The 22,102-nt window shown below is 41.2% G+C and overlaps 1 protein-coding gene across 1 annotated transcript in view; it reads right to left on the bottom strand.

Annotated features, from left to right (window-relative positions):
• The window catches only part of LOC131893475 (neuropeptide Y receptor type 2-like), a 29,134-nt gene extending 7,294 nt beyond the window's left edge, over positions 1–21,840 (bottom strand). The window contains exons 1-3 of the mRNA XM_059243511.1: positions 21,350–21,840; positions 10,320–10,484; positions 473–619 (exon numbers count right to left, since the gene is read on the bottom strand). Of these exons, the coding sequence (XP_059099494.1) occupies positions 473–619; positions 10,320–10,484; positions 21,350–21,770 (733 nt within the window). The 5' untranslated portion in view covers positions 21,771–21,840. The remainder of the gene's footprint in view (positions 1–472; positions 620–10,319; positions 10,485–21,349) is intronic.
• Positions 21,841–22,102: the final 262 nt, after the last annotated feature.

Raw genomic sequence — 22,102 nt, forward strand, 5'->3', positions numbered from 1 at the left:
GTAGTAAGATATTGTTGCAAAAAATAAGGCTCTAGGGAGAAAAGGGGCATCTTTCTCAACAACTTCCTCCTCCAAAGTTAAGTCAACGCTGTGTCAAGATTGTGGCACTGCTTTTTGTCAAATTGGAATATTGAGGAAGTAGCCAGATTTTTAAACTCTTGTACCTTTGCGTTAAGGCTTGGACGTTACCCAAAATGAGCATCCGCTCAGCACTTGGGCTATGAATTTTCATACCGGTTAACGTCCAAGCCCCTCACTCAGAGGTACGAAGAGCTTTAAGGAACCGGCATCAGATCTCGTGACCTTAAGATGTTAATAGCTCATGTGAATTAGAGGTCGAGAGGTATCATCATAATGTAATTGTTTATTGTTTAGAAATTGGCCATTCTCAGTGGGATTCAATCTCCGTCAAAATGAAGATGGTACCTATACGTAGTACATAGATTGGTTTGGACGATGTAGAGGTACTCACCCAAGAAGGAGAACATCCAGATAATTGCGATGATCCCAAACACGGACTTGTAAGTGAGGACTGCGTTGGGACTGGTGTTGGACACGGATTTCCAGCGATCGACGGCGATCACGGTGATCGAGAACGCTGACACCAAGATGTTGGCACCTAAGGAGGACAGAAAATATAGAATGATCAACAACACACCAACAACCATGAGGCCGGCTGTCAAATGTCTCCTTTCAAAATGACATCCTTTCCATCTCCAAAGTGGATTACTGCACAACTTTTACCGACGACAATCGCCCACAATAGATCGTAGAGGAGAGGAGAACTAGAGTCTACTTAATTCCGGGAACATTGTATGTGTTGACTCTAGGCCTCAGATTTTTGTGTGATTCTCCCAAAATGATGTCGTTTTCACGATTCGGCAATTTCGGGACCCAAACCACTTAAAACGCCATTTGCACCCAATTCTTTATCTAAATCTCTTTTAAAACGCTTTTTTTTCATCCCAACAGCAACATGTTTTGCTTTTTCCAGATTAATTTGCTCCACTTGTAGCTCATTTCTGCCTTGGTCTCCTTTGAAGAATGCTTCATTGGCGTTTTCTTCTTTTGACAAATATGTATAATGCTATTGTGAAGAAAAATCTTTCCAGGAGACTCTTTACTCGTACTTCTTAGCATTTGGTTAGAAAAACCGATCCTGTACAGTTTGCATTTTACGTGGATTACCCAAAAGGTCAATGATTATTGCAAATCAAAATTATAGGTCAAAGCGGATCATTATAAAAGTACAAAAATGTCAAGTTTTTATGAAAAACATTTAGGCATAGATTATAACTTATATATTAGATATTTGGCTCTCAAAAAATAGGTTTGGATCAACATTCTCAATAATGTAACTTTATATACTCGAGTTTCAAATGCAAGTAAAGATAGTAAATGTAGCAGATATGAATGGCAAGGCCGATAAAAGCTTTTTCTGCAGGCTCTTGCGATGGCGTTTGCTTTTAGAATCAACGAAAACTAGAGGGTTAATAAAAAATCTGACCGAACACGATCGCATCGCATTTTTATCAAAATCATATTGTTGTCCACATGTATAACAATCAAATAAAACAGCAATTAGGCAAACACTAAAACTTGGGTCTTAATTCGTCAATCCATTTTATATTTTACACTTTTGGATTAACTTTAAGGCCATTTTTCCATTTTACTATCGTCTTTTCACCACCTTTTTATCCGAGACCTGGCAATGAAAAAAGGCGAACATCCGACCAAAAAGGCCCAAATATTTGCGTTCCATTTCGGAGTGGGATTTGACGTGGGAAGCTTTTCTTTCTCGTACATCGAGACTGCGTCAGATGATCGATCTTCTCCGGGCTTTTTGATTGGTTTCAACTCGAGAATCGGTTTCAAATTGGCCTGGTAGCCCTTATTTGAGCAGCCTTGAGGCTTATGCCAGCGAGATCAATGTCTCAAGCCCAAGTATTTCGATTTCATTTCGACCATGCCGAAACCGGCGGGCTCTTTTCAAATATTTGCGGTATCAAATATCGATCCCTAATGACTAGTTTCATTCATTCACATATAGCCTCGGTGCGCGGAATGAAACACAAAGACTCGATATATAGACTCATTTACAAGAGGAAGAGCATGCAAGTTCTTACATGATGATGATATTCTAGAAAGGCCATCTGAGGTTACTCTCAGATTAGGATACGGCACATATCGCCCGTGTTCCGGTTTTTAATTTTGTGAAATAGAGTAAGATCCCATCCATCCCTGACGCCTTGAACTTTAAATTGGAACAAGTGATCTGGTTGGTTAATTATTTCATTGTCAAAGTTAGGCTCGGACAAGATCTCTTAACTGTCTGCAACCTCTTGAGATTAGGGAGTTTGACCCCATCACTTTGAGAACTACATGCTAGCACCTTGTTCCTTGTTCAGGGATCTAATCCCTGGCCGATGAAGAGATCTGCAGGCCTTTGCATTTCATTCGGTACCAAAGCAAGCCCTTGTCATCCTTAAAGAGCGTTTAGTTGCAAGTGGGGACACTTCAAAAGTTAGCTCTCATTATCTGAGCTAGACTCTTCAAAACGTATAGGAGCCTTCTAGGACGATACAGTAGGATGTGCGGCTCAGCCAGGCAGAAAGCGATACGGCGACGCAACGCAACCAATTAAGAAAGATCACACCCTAGCACGAGGTGGATGCCTCATATCAAGGCCAAAGGCCAACCAGGGCATCAAAATTTCCACTAAACTGACTTCTCGAGCAACCATTCTTGGCAGAGACCCAATTGTATGATCAACATGCCTTGCCATCGTTTTGAATAGACCATCCAATAGACGCATTGTTATTTGTGGAACAGATACCCAGCTTTTGAGATTCATCGCTAAAAGAAGGCTTTACACAGCAGAAAGAAAGAGATTATCCTCAACGCTCTGACGTTGTGTTTAGCCTCTTCAGAGGGTTTACATAAGTAACCCTGGAAGTAGGGCTGACTTTCTGGCTACCAATCCTGGCCGGGGATGAAAGTTTCCGTGTTCAAGCTTGATCAGCTTAATTTCGGCTTAAGCAAATGGGCATTTTTGGTCGTGGACCGTGCTCGAAAATTAAAGAAGTGCTTGAGAACACGACTTGGTTGGTCCGCACTCAAATGAGCCTTGTGCAAATTCCAATGTGCCATGCTCACTCCCCGTTCTTGATTGTGTGTCTCTCAAAGGGAACATTAACTCAAACATTTGGAGAATGTCATTTCCCGTCTTTGACCACTTGTACAAGTGTTGTCCCGTGGTTTCTAAAGGAACCCTTGCTCATTCTTTCCGCCCTTGTCCAATGATGGAAGTCCTCCTTGTGTGATTGGAAGCCAAGTCGTTCGTGAGTCCGAAGTGAACGACCAACTTTCCCCACTCCATTAGAATACTTAGTGCGGTAACGAGGAGGGATGATGAAAAGGATTGTTAATGGTGTGTGTGCGTCTTGGCTGGGCTATTTCCATCAAAATTCAAAACTTCGCAGCCGCAGACGAGACAGACCCAAAGGATTCTGTAGGCTGTCAAAGATTTCATTTTGATCAAGAGACAGGGAGGGATGCATGCAGTCTAACAATAGTACTTGAGAATGGAGCGGAAGCACATTTTTCACCCACTAGAGAAATATTTTGTGACAATGCCGAAATGTTCCCATTCTTTCCAGATGCAATTGGCTTCTTTGTATCTTGGTCGAGAATACAGCGACCCTTAACGCTTGAAACTTCGGTTTTTTTTCCAATGCAGGCTTTATTCGAAGTGAAACGAACCAACGATGATTGGCTGCTTCTACAGAGCAATGTGGAATGAAAAAGTGAAAATGGCCTTTTCTCGGATGTGGCCAGACAACAATGACAGCAATTAGTAGAATAGGCTTCTGGATCGTCGCATGGAGGCGGGTCCTTTGGTATTTGGAACCACTCCAACTAGTGCACTATTTATCATTGCACTGTGTTGGTCGAAATATGTGCGAGTTTCAGTCATTTCTTGGCAAGCTCATTCTTTTGGAAGTATACTGTAATGGCATATGAGTTGGCACCGACTCTAATTCAATTTTAGAAGCTTGAGACGAAGTCGGAGACATGTAACTTGGAGGGTGTAGATATGTTATACATGACTGCAAATGATCTATGTTTTATTATTAGGGTCCAGGGTCATCCAAGGAGCTTTGCTTGGATACGGACCTAATTCCATTCAAGAATAACTTGATTTTTGGAAGGTTTGGCATCGGAATTCACAGCATGGAATAATCGTCGAGGAAAATACGTTGGAAGTGATTTCAGACTTTTTGAAGTAAAATCACGTGACGATTTTTTGAGTTTGTCTATTTAAATCTAATATATTCTGACAGGCTATTCTGTCATTTATCTCACATTCATTTGTTTTCTTTGAGCCAATTCATTGAGAAGTATTTAGTTGTCAGTGAGGTCACATATGCAATGGATCAGAGGTACAGTTTGCAAGAAATACACAGTGGAAATCATTTCAGTTTTACCAATTGTCTCGCACCGTGAGTTGGATTGGACTTTGGGCTCATAGCCTTCGGGGATTCTAACAATATCCTTTCGATCTCAGAGAGCCATCCAAAGTGCTCGGGACTTCCTCGAATGCCCTTATTGGCTTATTGAACTGGGACCACGCAAGGTAACTCGATCATTATTTTACTCTTGCTCTCGAACCATCAAACAAAATAAGTTCAAAATAACATCTAATGAGTGTGGTTGGAATGACAGACACTTCACATCAGAATGGCACCAGCTAGGGGGGACAAGCACTACAATGAGGAATTGACAAGTGCTCCCTCTATCCTCGTGGTACAAGTACGTTAAGTCGCCCACGGAAAAGAAAGCGAGTCAATCCCAAGTTGCTTTGATCCTCGACATGAAAGCGTTCTGCATTTGGGAAATGAGTGAGTGAGCTTTCACCTCAAAAAGGGCATGCTAATCAAAATTTCATTAATAGACTGCTTTGAAATACTCAATAGGGAGAGGAAACTGACAAAAGTTAATGAAAAACTAAATTGAGCACAAAAAAATGAAGAAGAATTAATTTGTTGGCAAGCGCTACAATCGATTAAAAACAACGCCATCTACAATGAGAGTGCAAGAAAGTGTGTGCTTTTCTATTGCAGCTCGTTGCGCCATCTGCAATCAGAAACTACACCCAAAGAAGCTTTCAGCCATCACCATTGCGTTTTAAGAACTGGTCTGACTGATTTGCTTGCCAAGCATCACGCTCTTGGGCTATTTGCTTTGTGGCCCAAGCAAGAACCCTCTCCTGAAGAGAGTTTCAAGAGGGACCTGCATGTTCCAAAGTTGAGTTCAAAACACGTCAACTAGTCCCGGATGTCTTGAATGCACTTCAGATTTAGGGCTCAATTTCACGCTTGAGTGGGGAGAACAAGAACAACAAGGGAAAGAAACGCGTCAATCTAGCACATGAAGGAGGAAGAGAGTGTTTCTAAACAAAGAAGAGAGTGTTTCTAAACAAACTTGGAAATGGTGTGAAAGAAAGCTCAAAGATCACGCGCATTGGTAATGCCATAAAACAATATGGTTTGAATACAAAGATCCACTCTTGTATATGTTGTAAACTTCTAATGTGATTATCTTATTTCTATCTTTTCACGTTGTGGCATGACCTTGAGTCGAAAAAATATATATCCATCCATTCTACAAAAGAAAATCAAATTGAACAACAACTCGTCATTCGGTGAGCACTGTCCTAGCTAACCATTTTGTCTAACAATGCATCTCGTCGATGGGCTTCCTTCAACAAGGACCAAGAAACTGGTCTCGTTCGCGCAACCTCCTTACTCTCTGGGTGGTCAAGTATTCATTAGTAGATGATTCCGTGACCAGACACAAAAAGGACGCCATTAAGGGTTACGCGAACCCTCTTATCGAGACTCTATGACTTCATACCACCGGCATTAACCAACTTAAGCATGCTCCTGCATGAACATTTCAAGATCTGGATTCATGCACTTTCCTGGTTCAGAGAGACTCCTCGTATCAGTGGGACTTTGTTCGTGTATTTAAGTTCAATTGGCCGAAACGTCGAGGTCTGGTAAGCCCAAGTCGATCCCCTCGGGAACGTACGCAATCGACCAGAAAACAGAATTCCACAACCTTGATAACGGTGGATTGCTTTCACTCCAATCTCTCCAATGGCAATATAACGCTGAATCTCCGATGAGCTCAGATAAGGCAACAATATTTGAGACAGACCAAGAAGAGAAGAAGGGCATATTTCAATTACGGATAATTCTCGAGGAATTAGTAAGGAACGACGAGGAGCGCACAATTACTCGCAGAACTTGGCAAAAAATGCTTGAACTAGATTCTGTAGAGCCTTACTTCGATTGGTTGAGTCATGAACCACTGGAATTTGGACACGGAGGTTGGAGCCGAGTATTAACATTTTGGAAACTTGAAGTGAGACTGGTCCCAGGTCGTTACACTTGCGTAATTTTCAGTTTCAGCTTGATCAAACAACTGGATCAAACTTTGTGCCCTCTCAAAGCTCACACCTTAACTCAACACAGAATGAATAAGTTGGCACTTCTCTGGTATTTACTGGAGAAGGGCTAGCTCATTCATTCTTTGCTGGACTATGGAGGAGGCTTCAAGAGGTATAACTTTTGACCCATTTCTTTGACTGAGCTGAGATTTCCATTGCGAAGGTGGCGTAACTTTAGCCTCGTCTCATTTGAAGAACCGTGCACAGCATTGGCTTGAACCAGATTTGTCAATTCTGAACCTAGACTGCCTCGTTCACATTCCAGGAGCTCATGTTCAAAGTAGCAGTTACAACCATTTTGATAAATTTCATGAATCACGTTGGTGGAGTGTCTTCACTTTCTTACAGCAAGTTTATTGCGTGGGAGCATTTCCACTTCTTTGACTTTGGCACCTAGTTATGAAATCTTCAAAGAAAAGTTGTCTACGTAACCAAAGTCCACCATTAGGAATTTATTCCGTGTGCGATGTGATTCGACCAGTTTTTTTTCTCTTTCATACTTTCATCACCCATTTGATGTCGTTGCATTACTGTGCTCTCCGATTTCTTCTTAGTCATTAGCTAGTTAGATCTTGAGTTCTAATAATTTGCTTGTCACCAATAAGACGAATATTGGTTTTCGATCCATGCCCCAATTAGCTTGTTCCAACATGGGATTGATCTGAGCTTGGCCTTAATTTCAAGCCTTTCCAGAATACGGGCACTAACCCGAAGAACTACGTAATTTCATTCTAACGAGGACCACTGATCCAGATGTCGAGGAAGAGTTATTCGTCATTGAACCGAGGAGAGAGGGAAGGCCTCTCATCTAAATCTCTTGAAAAAGAAAAGACACAAAGAGGTTTCAATGGCTCCAGCATGTCTGCATTACAATTTGCTTTTGCATTTTCATACGTTTTTCACGCATTTTCATAACTTTTATTAAAGTGTTCTCAATATTTCGCATTTTTTAACCTTTACGAAAAAAATCGCCCAAAAGCCAGCTTTCCTTTTCGATGTCTAGTGATTGCTTTCGTTGAAACCAGCCAATGTCAGAGAAGCGAATAGGCAATAGCCTTACACTTTGCTGCCAAACTCCCAAAATATGTTCAGTTGAATAAGAAGGTCTCATCTGGCTGGGTGGGTAAGCTATTTGAGAGAGACGCTTCTCCCTTATCCAATGATAAGTCACAATTGAGGGGAAGGGCCAAAGGATCTTCATTCATTCGTCGGAAGTGCCAAGGCCAAACAAACCTTTCCTTTGAATCCCACGGCCCCAACCCAATGTCCAAACGCAGTAACAATCCCGGAAAGAGCCTGAGACGACTCGACAATGGTGACAAGGATCATTTACGTTCAATCAATGGACTGGTGATCCATCCATCACATCCATGAGCATGACAGCAAGCGAAGAGGGTCAACAACACAACAATAGCTGACCATTCGATTGGACGCCAAGCAAGCAAGCCAGCAAACATCCAGAGTACTTAAACTGAAAAGGATGGCTTCGTGTAACTGCTAGCTTCAGTCATGGATTGGCGGCAATCCACAATGTCTCTTGTCAATGTGCCATGGACCCAAATCCAATGTGGTACAGCGTCTAATTTTGAAGAGAAAAAGAGTGGCCTCGGAAAGTGGTTCAGGAGCAAAATGGGCGTGTCACAGTTTTTCGTCACGAAGCTTTGCACAAATTATGGTTGCATGCATGCATGGATTGCCAAGCAATTCATAGTGGATCAAAAGAAAGTCCAAGATGCATAATTTCTGTTTTTTCTTCTTCTTGTTTTGCTCAATGCAAATAAATGTAATGACAGCCTTGACACTCTAAGACAATGCACAAAAAATGAAGGATGTCTTCGTTGGTTCGTTAGTTCTATCCAGATGGCTCCAATTTAAGTGAGCGATGAGCAACGCCTGTAGCTCGACGGATGTTCTTCAAGTAATAACGAAATGGGTTCTAAAAGCGATACCCAAATCGAGATGAGAATTGGGAAAAGGCGGATATCTCATCCCGATCGTGGTGAGTTTTAGTTTCACGGGATTTCAGTATAAACACAACATCGTTGGGTCACAACTGGGATCGATCTGCATACGTACGTAGTTTGGGGATCATCCATACTGACATCACGATAAGGCGAGACTGTAGACGTACCAGTTATGTATTCTTATTTACATTCGTGAGATCAAAAGACTTGGCAATCCAGTCTTCGAACGGAGAACATATCAGTCGTAGTGTCATTCGACTATCTTACATGTTACGAGTACATTGATCGATCGTCTCATCGAGAGCGGCCAATTAATTTGAGCATGAACTCTTGTGTGCCTTCTTCAAATTGTGTCCGATAACAAGTGGGCAATGAGAATAGCAGACCCTCGGGGTTTTTTTCTGCTTCAAGCCATAAATGAATTGAGTAAGATGCTCAGAAACGTCAACTTAGGACATAGGTAAACCAGGTCAAGAGAAAAGAGAAAAGTTTCTGGATGGCTCGGATCACGCACGTCAAAGCCATACGAAAACATTGTTGTGAGCTAGTTCGCCAAGGCAAGCAGTCGGTGTGTATAATTGATGGCTAAATCCTACAGAGACTACTCCTGGCAGGGGAAAAAGACCTTATTCCTTCAAAAGGTAACCTTGCTCGTCTTGTTTTTAGACACATCATTTACAAGTGCCTCAAACATTCGACTTTTAGGACGAGATTGAAGCGAACGCACCAAAAAAGGCCGGATTTTGGTCTTGGCCAGATAACAAATATATTCTCAGTTGAAGAAGGCTAGCTAGCTTCGATCTCCATCCATAATACCGTGCTTGCTTCTTGTGCGTATGTAAGCCTGACTCTGGGGAATGTAGGAAAAAAGGCCATTCATCAACCCCTCCAAAATACTCACAAGTACCGTGCACAGCCTGGATATCTGGATTTTTCAAGCGTGACTCAAGGAGCGACAACATGTGAACACTAATGAATTCGAATGTGGTCAGCCTTCATCATATATCAAAGGCTCTTTTGAATAAGGCATTCATGGGGAATTTCCATGGGGAAAGGTATTCTTCAAATCCAAAGATGAACCGGAGTTCCCGTTTTAGACAAGCCAAGACACGACAAAACAATGGAGTGTGTTTGACAGGTTTTCTGTTGGTTTTTGCATCAAGGCCGCCAATCCAATGGTCTTTGCGGTTGGCCTCCTCTCAAACAAATCTTGCATTTTCCAGCAAAAAAGGCCAGAATAAGCCTGGATTGGCGAGAGCACATCAAGTAGTACTTAAATAACTGGCTCAAATGGAGGCCCGAGGAGCCCAGATAAAAGTAGCCGATTTGTGTTTATGTACTTTCACAGACTTCTAGAGATGTGGACTGGGAACACAAGCCAAAATTTGGCACCTCCTAAACCGTTCATCTTGTTCCAAAAAAGCACTTTTTACGACCACATGATCTGGTTGAATAATTGTACTTGGCCAATTTTGAGCCCAAACCTACGCTTAGGAAACTCAGGACAAATGTCCAAAGTTATGTTGTAAATACTACATAAAGTTGGAGTTTTTGGCCTGCTCTTGGTCAGCTGCATAAGCTTCTGACAACAAAACCTTGAAACGAGCCACTTTAGAAGTAAATGATTTAAAAATGATTAATCTTTAATTGAAGAGATCTACGTTTCTCATTTTAATGATTTAATTCCTAGGGTGGCTCAAAGTTGCTATTATCAAGAGCAAGCCGATTTAGCGGGAAGCTCGTTCCTAGTCCATTCTTCTAGAAGTCCGTGGTACAATATACCGCACAATAGGGAATCGAATGTCTACTACGATCGAAGGTGAATGAGGGGTTATTTTTACCTTGAATGACCGGCACAAGTTTGCAAGCAATCACTCCCATATGCCACCAGCCTCCATAGAGGATTTGAAGGAGAGTGGGCGGGATGCAAAAGATCGTCATCACGATCCCGGAGATGGCCAGATTCACGATGTACATATTCCGAGGGCTCTGATTCTGCTTCCGAGCTGAAACGAAGGCCAGATAAGAAAACAAGTGAATTATGAGAAGCATGTAAAAGTATTAAGCTAATAAGGTAATAGATAATGGAAGTTATAAAATCATCCACTCGACTCAATTGTCGATGGATTTTGCTCGAGGCCAATCTTCCACGAAATCTTCAAGTTCTGAACTCTTTGCATCAAACGATTGATTCTGTGGAACATGAATTCAAATTTCGTTCCCAGAACTCGTTAGAGAATAATAACTCTCAGATCATGGGAGTCCCAAAAATCTCTCAAATCTTGAGACTGGAAAAAGTCGAGACATAATCAAGAGCCTTTGAAAATTTGTCGGAATACCGTTATATTCTAAATGTCAGATGGAAGACACTCAAGCGTTCCCTACAGTATTGACCTTGAGCGAGGATATTGTACTTTCAAATTTTAGTCCCACTTTTGCCAACATCACTTTGGGCACTCACATTGACGAGACAGATTGGGCGAATTTTCAAGAGCGAGCCGCGGAAAAATGATTTGGTTTTATCTGGCAGAACTCCAGCAAGTACTCTCCTATTTTGGCCGGTTTTGGACAAATCCACGTTTTCACGATTCTTAATCTAACCTTACCCATGGGTCTACTTTCAGAAGCAGTCAGTGAGGAATAGTTTTGGAAACAAACAAATCTGAGGCTTTTTTCAAATCAAGATCAACAAAGAAGAGAGAAAGAGATGTATTCAAATTTTGATAAGAGTACTTGCAAACTTGGGATGTTTCGCTTTCCAAAAAAAACGTCTTCCCGTTATGATGGACAGGTTCTCCTGAAAGGAGACACATGCCTTGACAAGTATCAGCTAAGGCTCGATTGAACGTGATATATCCTTAGCAATGAACCCAAACCGATTTAATTGCAGTGACCGTGGAGGATTCATGTCTGTTTTGAGAGCACCTTTAGGCATTCGAGAATCCAGATTAGTTCGAACAATGAAGTCCACTTCTCTTCTTTCTCGAGCTCCTTCATTGTTTAATTTGCTTCCCTCTAATATTCGTAGGAAATACGTAGGCCTTTTTGATCCGGTTGCATCTTTCAAGTCAGACTTGGACCAATTTTTAGATAGCGTTCCAGATCAACCCTACATTCAAAGACTAAGGTCTGCAACACACGTTTCAGTTTTTTTTTTTGACTTGTTTGGACCATTAAATGATAATGTCCCAAACGATGTCGACGAAAAACCCTGAAAGGTGTTGATATCGCAATTGGCACGAACATCCTATGTAATGTGCCATGTAGACGACAACATGCGTCCTCAATTAGGGGCCCTAACCTAATGCATGGAAATCTAAACTTAATTCTATGTCGAACGACCGATCACTTGGTTGGCTAACCAGAGCAATGAACTTAGTTAGTGAGTGAGCAATTCGCGAGAGACTATACAAGCTACAATGATGTTTAGCCAGCTTAGCAGGGGGTCGTCTGACTCCGCTTAAGTAGGGTATATATGTAGATCTAGATATCCATCCATGACTAATGGAAGAGGATTGACGACTCGAGAAACGTCTCGCCCCGCCAAACGGCACACCTTTTCTTGTGGTTGAACCAACATAGGACCACTACATGGAACATGATAATAAATAGCAATTTAGAAACCCATTGCGTTGATGAATCTCATCGAAAAAATACAAGAACCAAAGCTTTGTCGAGTCTTCATTATTTTTCTGGACGATATCAGTATCAACCATCCCCCGCCAACACCCAAGGCTAAGATGAGATTGGAATGGCTTAGGTAATGGATTTTGTGTTGCAAAATGCGAATGGTTTTTTTCAAGCGGCTATTTTGTTGAAGGTTCAATGAACATCCTAAGCGAGGCAGTCATCAGATTCTGTTACAAATAAATGCAACACAGAACGATACTTTGCGTGGCGCCTCATGGTGCAAGAAAATGTAATGAAAGGATACATGAGGCGGTCATTTGGCAGTCAAACGATCCCATTACCCCAAGGGAGAGCGGTTTTCAATGAGGGAAATTAGATTTACTGGGCACTCAAGCACTCCAGATGCTATAGCGCCCCCAAAAGCCTACAAAATGTATTGCATTTAAGCATTGCTTGGGTCAGATCATGAACGGCTGGAATATGGACGTGGACACACAGGACGAAATTTAAATTTCCCATATTTGTTCATGTTTTGCATTCTTCTTCAAGTAAAGCTGACCCCAGGTCGCTATGACTACGTATTCAACTCTTGTGCCTACTCAAAGTTAAATAACTTCATAGATCAACGGAAAATAGATGAGCCAGCTCATTCATTCTGTGTTGTGTTATGTATTGAACTTTGAGAGGGCATAACATTTGACCATATCCTTCAATTGGGCAAACTTTGCAATACGTAGCCATCACGACATGGTGCTATTATTCGCTTTGAATTAGAACGCAATGCATTTTGTATAATCGTAAAATGTTGATCCTCAAACTTTTAGTGTCCCCGCCCATCTTCCGGGCGTCCAGCGTTTAAGGTCAGATGCACGATCAGGTACAAAAGGGAGGAGTTGCGTAATGAATTCCTTACGTACTTCTTTACTCACACCTACATGTACCATGGAGTATCTGAATGAAACCAATCGTTAGTAGTCTCGAAGTATTATGAACACAACGTATGACATTGTCGTGGGAACCGAATAATGATTTTCAATGATACCTTCACAGTCAGATATCATTCTATCGACCTATTTGAGTTTTGAATATGAAACATGTACGCTTTGCATCAATTTTTCTAATTATTTAGCCAGACAGTTTATCTTCATTAAAAATAGACAGCTTACTCAGCTCTCCAATAAATCACCCATCTTGCTGCTATTTGGTCTCCTTAATCATATACGAAAACATGCGATCTAATCTGGCAAAAGCAACCCAAATCGATTCCAAACCCATCAAAAAAAAATTGCAAAATCGGCACGCTTTGAAAGATAAAAAATATATATTAGCCACCGCTCTAACCACTTAGTTACAGATAATAGTGGTTGAGCTAGAACATACCAAGTGACGACGAAAGATGACTTGTTTGAAGATATATACCATTAATGGATGCTTTGAAATTATTTCAAAGGGTGTAACGCATGAGGAGCCTGATAAGACCCTGTCCATTTTTTATGCAGTACGTAGCATCGAGTATCTCATCATTTGGGCTCGTCAAAGATTTCTTTCATATCTCGTGAGAATTTGGATCTCGTCCAAATACGCCTAGACGTTGGAGCTCATTAGTGTATGTTCTGTATGCAAGTGGCAGTCAGACTTCATGCATCATAAGAGTGAAGGACATCGTACTGATCCTCTTGGACGATCGCCGCCCAAAGCGGGTCCTTGACTTCGTTTACAGTTCGCATGCCTTATGTTCTCATGGGATGTTTCCCAGGACGACGTTGGAGCAATAAATTGTTTATCTGATGAAATGAGACCACGATTGCCTCCGTTTGTATTGGCAAATCCTGGTGGGATTTGGATCTTATGTACCAACAATCTCTTAGGTCTTTGAATGTGCGTCCTAGCCCCTCCAAACCATAGTTAATTGGAGATTAGCAGTGGGATGGTCGCCTCTCAGGATTTGCACCAACCATTGCTGTGTAAGCACCAGAAAACACCTTCGTCATTGGCATTTGCATGAGTTTGCATTTAACCACCACCAACCGGCTCCTCAATCTAGCTTGAACCGCCCTGCAAAAGTTCATTCTCTAAAAGTGGATTGTTCGCTATTTTAGAGAACGATCTCGGTGAGCGACCTGTGGTGAGATTGTTATTGAGATCACAACTACGCATTCACGTGTCAAAGTAATTGTAATCAACTTCCTCTGAATTTTAATTTATAGCTAATCCAAACGTCTTTAAATTCATTTCCGCCAAGGCATGGGCACATTCTTGTTAATCAATCAATTGATCTATTAATTGGTTCCTCAACTTAGCCATGTACTTGAAAAATATGTTTACTTACTCGTTTAAACAATTGGCACCCTCCTATTTTGGAAACAAAGGTAGGCACATATCAAAGACAACTGAAATATCTAACAAGTTTTCGACAGTAAGATGTTTGAATTAATCTATTTGTTTGAATGTGTTCCTTTTTGGGATTTGTATGTATTTCATGGGGTTTAAATGTTAATTGTTCATGATGTTCAAAAGCAGCAGCTCCCCAAGACTTCCATAAACCATAAGATTTGTCTATTTAGAATCTTTCTAAACATTAACGCTGGCAATCTAATAGTCAAAAGTATTACTAAGAAAGACTAAAATATATATGAAGTCTTCGGAATGCAACTGGTTTGTCACACAACTATCTGTGGAATTTATTGTAAAGTTTGGAAAACTACAAAAACATTCTGAGTAAATTTGCTTCTCTATAATTGTTTCATCTGTTACTAGAATGTGCATAAATTCGTTGTGACAGGCCTAAAATTGAACATTAAGAGCATTGAAATTTCCTTGAGGCAATTATACAAGGCGAGTAAATCTAAAAGCATCATGGCATCAAGTACTTGGTACCTTTAAGGTCTCCTTTTGTTTTGAGTCATATTGTTTTAGCTTAGGTTATATTAACATGATTCAATGCTTTGATTAAGCAGGTTTGGAAGATTTATCAAATTTCAGTTTCGATTACACAACTTCCGTTAATACTACTATTTTATTGTGTACCGTGAAATTCTTTTTGAACGATTATTTTGCAGATATTTTATAATTTATGTACTTATATTGCAGCAATCAATGGATTTCCAGAACCAAATATGCGTTTGACTGGCGTTTTCTTCGTGTACCCCAAAACCAACAAAAGATAGGATTACTAAATCAAAAGGGTCAACAGATCAAGATCCTACTTTAGGTTAACCCTTATTTCGGTTATTTTCAAGCTTTCAAAGTAATGGGTAAATTAACTGTGCTCCGGTTTTGCCAATTTTTAGGTATCTAAACTTATTACGTCTTTGCCCTTTATTCGAAGAAACTTGCGTAGATGCAAGTAATACGTAGTTCAGATCCGTGGCGTTATGTTGCAAGCTTAGAAATGGCTGAACTGTTGACCCGGTCCTACGAGTGCGGGTACAGTCGGAAATGTGTTGCCATATCTGCACCAGGCAAGTAGCAGAGGAAAAACATCCACAATACGTTAAATAGAATCACAATTTATTACACTTGTACTCAACCCTTGCATCAAAATCTGCCCATGGTTGGTCAAAAGCTAATCATGGAAACACGAAATGGCATCCATTCTGGTCCATCATTTTTCTTCAATTGCCTTTATAATTTAAAAAGCACATTCTTCTAATCCACATTGAATGGCAATCTGCTTTCGTTCGTATTACAATCTACAAACTTAAAATCACGCAGCAACCTTTTGGATTTGGGGAAAAAATATTTTTTTATTACAGGAATCTAATCCGCGTTCCCTTGCCGAATGAGCTTAATAAATTCAACAACATGACCTATGTCAAGCGAAAATAACGTAATAAAAACGTCGAAGCCAGCCATGGCATATAAGTACAAGCTGGGCTTGGCCTGGGCGAGATATGGGCGTGCCCAGGGGTTGATTAAGGGTGCGATTTCTCCTCTCAAAATGGAAAGTCCCTTCGTTTGTTTTCAGATGAAAATGTCGGCCAAAAGGCTCTCCCTTAAAGGCTTGTTTTAATCATGAAACCTTTGGTGCTGTTATCGGGCCTGAATGTCTTCTTTGTCTCGTTTTTTGTCTTCGCCTCGTGTAGTGCAATGAGTTTGAGCGGATATTTCGGTTGCTAGGTTGGTTGGTCGGTCAATGACTGGTCAATGGATGCATTTCCCGTTTCCGATTTCTTCGTGGCTTTTTTGCTCTTGTGGTCAGTTGCTCAGTTGTTGTTTCAACGACGAATGAATGGATTGGGTGGTTTATAGACCTGCACATGGTTTAAGTGTGCACGTGCCTGGTTGTGTGTGAGAGATCAAAACTACCCAGCCTTCAAGTACCCGCCAAGCCTTGATGGGATCTCACTTTTGGAAGCCAAAGGGGTGGCCGTGATGCACACTGGATCCCAACCAATGTTTTCTTGTCAAGGTTGAAAAGCAATCATTTCAAGTCCTAGCGTGTTGCTCTCAAGGCCAAGAGGACCTGAGAGGGCTCTCCATGAGATCTGTCTGACCAATTGCCAACTTGGACTTCCGATGGGACTGAGCACCCGACAAAAAGATTGTTTTCCTTTCTCCGTAAGCCAGTCACCAAGTTGCGAAATGTTACTTTTAAAATGAAGATAGTGAAATGTGAGACGACTACATTTGAGCCTTTCAATAAATTCGACAGCACCAGGAGACGGAAAGTTAGTTGAGAGGAAAGCAGTCGCATGGCCTTCGAAGGTTGTCTAAACTATTCTTCAGTGTTTTGACATCAAACTCCAGGGGCTGGGCATGTTTTTGAAATTCGAACCCCCAGCTTGCGGCCTTGCTTCTGAGTTTTATCCACATTCGGAACAAGTGAGTGAATTAAGAAGATACATTGACCGGTACGAATTCAATTCTATTTTTCGACGTTACCTTGGGAAAAAATACAAGCGGAAATAATGTTCTGCACCCTGCATGACAAAATATGTATTTTTCTTCTGATTGCTGCACATTTTCGGTAATCATGATGAGAACCCTCAATAGACCAGTAAGTCCTGCGATATTGTTCTTGATGCTTCTGCAATACGTACATCGTATGTATGTTTGTTAACAAATCTTGGTACTACGAGAATTTTTTTGACAAGTAGTGAGTTAGTTACAAAAAGCTGTAAATATGCAATAACAAGTTGTAATAATGCAAAAAGAATTGTTATAATGGGAGAAAGGTCGTTTTCACGCATTTTAGAGTCTTTGTCGCATTTTCATCCGTTAGAATATCTAAGCACCTAACTGTATTTACTAGTTCAAAATCCATTTAGTTCACAAGAAATTAACATTATTTCATGCAATGTTCGATATTAGGATACGTCTCCAATTGATACAGGTGTCATGGTAAACAATGGACTCTCTTGCTGTTTTGGTGGTGAGGGTGCTCTTGTTCACCAAATGATTTTGAGTCGGATTAAACCCATGACGGCAGATGTAGCTCAACTGCAAGCTCTCGTTTTTTGTGCAGACTTTCCCAAACCGAAAAAGATAATTGAATTTGACATACTCGTTTCGTTGGTAGACCAAGTATTGTACAGAGTTTAAGTGACAACCGCCAGACAAATCATAATCTTTCATTTTGATCATGTCGGGGTTTATATTCTTTACAACGGTTAGTAAAGTCAGTGAAAACTCAAGCCAAAAAAGTTCTGGCAGAGGATTTGTTCCTTTATCTGATCATGCTGCACAGAAAAAAATATAAAGATCCCATACAAGAAACAACAAGTTGATAAGGAAGCAGGTAAGGACCCAAATAACAGTACAAGGGCAAAAAAGTCCTAAAATGTGAAAAGTAGTGAGAAAAAAAGTCGAAAAAGAGTCGAAAAATTGAAAAGGGCTAAAAAGAGGGAAAATCGGAAATTTAGCTCAATAATGTTTTTGCCATCAAAAAAGGCCAACAAGTTAAAAAGCTGCTCCAGGTTTTAATTTTTTTCGAGGTCAACTTAAAAAAAAAAGATTGATATTATTCCGGCAAGTTTGTGATTGTTAACACTTCTTTTAGGAAAATGTCCAATACATAAGACTTTTACGGAAAAGTAAGGCGAAATATTGAGATATTATCTGAAATAGTACAAAATTAAGGTCATTTTAGTAAAATGGGGTCAAAAAACTTTCGGCTTATTTTGTTACATGTCCCTTGTACTGCATGTTATTTGTGGCTTGCCTTGGCACCCCAACAACAGAATTGGTTTAAGATTTAGGAATATTTTTATTCCATGGTTTTCCAGAATTAACCACATGGTCTCCGTCTTTGCACAATGTCACCAGTTGCAAATTTTAGCATCACCATCCTCAGGAGGTGTTCGGATATCGTTTCTCTGCGAATTTGGCTGTTTCTTAAAAGCTTAAGATTACCACAAATGTTTTCAATTTTCTTTACAAGGCCTGATGATAGATAGCTCAATGAAAAATGACTAGATTGGTTCAGTGCTGTCTTTTTCAACAATGATAATTGCTGAACTTTTGATTTTGTGACGTACGCTTAATCTTTCCACAGAATCGACGATACGAATCAAGTCTTAATGTGTTGTCACCCATGAGACTCTTCTAGGGTTTGTTGGTGTGCCCACAAGGAGGACTAAACGAGTCGCATCTATTGGATGGAAGCCCAGGTTGAGCCGGCAAATATGCTTATAGTGACCATCAATCGTTAACTGGGCATTTTACGATGTACCAAATGACACTCTTTGAAAAGTTCCGTTGTCTCATTAGATTGGGTGGAGGATCCAAAACTAAGTGTTCATAGATTCCAATCCCAATGCCTAAGATAAGTCTGATATTATTCACCTTGATAAAAATATTAGCACCATATGATATGGATTGGTTTTCAATTGATTCGTGGAGGTTCTTGGTGCCTCTCACACTCGAGTGTTAACTAATCTCTCAGAGAAATGGCAAACTAAGCATGACTTTGATTTGAATAATTTATGTTCGCGAAGGCAAACCGAAAATCTACAGCCTTCTTTTCCTTTTCATCCTCGTCATCATCATCAGCTTTGAAGGCTGAGCTTGATTAAGGACTCAAATTACGCAGCTCTTGCAACCAGTTGCCCCAATGCCTCACACTTCAAGCCGCCCAAAGGGAGGTGATTAGCACGGTCAGTGCTTGTGATCATCGCCAACCTTGACGAGGACTGAGCTGAGCTTGCTTGATATACTACGAACTTAGTATGTATGTACGTATGGATGGATGTGCTGACACCACCGTGGTCGCCAGGTCAACAAAAATCTGAGTCGATCCTGGATTTTTCTGAGTGGGCGAGAGGGGAACCGCAATGATGGGTGGGTGGGCCCCCGAGTTCCAAGTCCCTAGGCATGATATGTATTGGGGAGCCTAACAAAGTGGAGGTAAGGTGAGCGTGGGCATTGACAAATGGCTGACTCTGCCACTTCATGGATCTTTTCTTTGGGTGGGCCACAGCCACCAGAATGGATAGAAGGAAAAGGAAAAAAAGAGGGCAAAACCGAGCGAATCTAGAACCCAAGATGATCTGACGTCAGTGGCTTTTCTGCTCTCACCACCCTCAACACATTCAAATCGAATGGGCCAAAGTAAAGCCAAGCCGCATTATGCCCCATTTCAACCGATCAAACTCAGGAAAGAGATACTTGATTCGACTCTCCTCAAGATATTTTATTTTCCGCCCCAATTCACAGCTATATTTCTACTAAAAAACAGAAATCTGATTCCGAATACGGAACGGTACATGTAAGGCACCTATAAAGACATTCTGCCAAGCCTGAACGTCCGACGATGTTGAGTCGGCCATTTTTGAAAGTCTTCGTTTGTGCTTCCAAAAAAAGTCTTATCAAGTGAGTATTGTAATTCATAATCTATTCTTGATCCTCTTGATGGTCGAAAACACACGGCCTAGCTTGGATGGACGAGTGTTTCTTTGTCGGAAGGACGACAACGAAATTGAGCCATTCTATACCACACTCTCTACATACATGTGCAGGTGCTACGGCCTTTGAGCTTCATCAATGAGCCCAGAAAAAGAGAGAGAGAGAGAGAGAGAAAAGGAAAGGAAAGAGCGAGAGAGAGAGACCAGAGACCAGTTTTTTAAAGCCAAGGCGTGGATCGTAGACTGAGAAAAGACCTAACTTATGTGGCATAGTACGACCTTTTCTCGATCTCAGATTCAGTCCTTGGCATTGAAGAACTGGGCTCAGGTTCGTTCCTTTCATGGAATAAATGCTCGACGACCAAGAGGAGCGATCACAAAAGGAGAATTTTCGAGCCTCAAAGACTCATCGCTCAGAAGCTTTACGTTCTCCTCTAAGCAGGTTCATCATTGTAAGGCATCAGATAGGCGGGCGTGAAAAAAGAGCTCACACCCACGGCCTCCGAACAATCGTCAAACGCTTCCCTACCACTACAAAGAGGAAAGAGGAACATGCGAGGTTAGTGAGTGGATGATGGGAACTTGCCTCCTTTGGGCAAAAAGGAGCACGAGGGTATGGGGATGGAGCTTTGGATTAACAACGACTTCCTTGGACCTTCTTCATCAGCGATCGAGTGATCGGTTTCCTACTTTCGATCCCAAAGTCTTTCTGAAGTTTCTGCGAGTCAAGCTTTTCCATTGACTCGGACAGCCACCTACTATGTATGAGTTAAGCCCTCAACAACCACTTGGCTAAATGCAATGCTTTCACGTGAGCCATTTTGGGATGCTAGTTATTGGTTCTAGGGTCCACGTGGTCTAGACTGTTGTTTGTGTTATCATCGTCATAGTCTTTGTGGTCTTAGCCACGGACTTCAAGAAATATGGACCGCGAAAGAGCTTTCCGCCAAATGGCTTGCTCTTGGTCAAAGCAAGTCTGAGCCACTTTTCGAATTAAAGTAATAAGATAAGAAAAATAGATCTCTTCACTTAAATGTCGGTCATTTTCATTTCATTTACTTGCCAATTGGCTCGTTTCAAGGTTATGTTATCAAAAGCTTATATAGCTGTCCAAGAACAGGCCGAAAATTCGATTTTTATGAATTGTTTACTACATAACTTTGACCATACCTCCTGAGTTCCCTAAGCATAGGTTCGTGCTCAAATTTGGTCAAGTTCATCTATTCAACAAGATCTTGTGGTTGTACTTATGGAATTACTTATTTGGAAAAAGATGAACGGTTTAGGAGATGCGAAATTTTTCCTTCCGTTCGCAGTTCATATCTCTAGAAGTCCGTGTCTTAGGGTAACGTAGCGTCAAATCTACGTACTGGCCATTCACCCACTAATGCACTCACCGAGAACGACCCAAATGATGGCTGCATTTGACACCAATCCCAGGACGAGGATGATGCCGTAGACGCTCAGCAGAACAGCCTGTTCGCCTCCATTGAAGATGATCTCGTAATGAGGCTTGGCCTCTTGAGCGTTGTTAAACATCGAGAAGTCGTTCTGCCTTCGCGACGAGAAGTTCACTGAGCTGTCGAACAAACTTTGGAACGATGATGGCGAGGCCACTGCCACCAGGCTCTCGTTACTGGACAAGTCATCCAACGAGGGGGATGCAGCACTACTCGTCACAGTCTCATAGGGAGGCACTGTAGAGGGGATGTTGTCTTCCTTTCGGTCATCAGAGGAGAAGAGGCCATTGGCCCGATGAGATATTGAGCCTTTATCGATCAAGGCCACCCAATGCTTCGAATACTCCTCGAGCATCATGACTCGCCCTCTATAAGTGGATGAGAGTGGCGAAGATTTCTCGGAGAGATGTTGGTGCTTTTAATTAGACCGAGTCTGGAAAAGATTGGAAATTATGACAATGAATCAATCCTTGGTGGGTTTCTAAGGTCTTCATTTTTACCGGCCAAATTGAGCCATTTGTTGTGTTCTTGTCGAGGATTTCAACGATTTGATCAACCATATATTGGACAAGTTGTAGGTACTAAATACCATAAGTTAAAAACTAACGGCTGGACCTTGATATTGCTTCAAACATCGCCCAAGCTTGTGCCCTCTATGATTTATAAATTCATTTTTGGTTTCTAAGTCTT

This window comes from Tigriopus californicus, chromosome 2 (assembly GCF_007210705.1).
Source record: "Tigriopus californicus strain San Diego chromosome 2, Tcal_SD_v2.1, whole genome shotgun sequence".
NCBI classification, from domain to species: Eukaryota; Metazoa; Arthropoda; class Copepoda; order Harpacticoida; family Harpacticidae; genus Tigriopus; species Tigriopus californicus.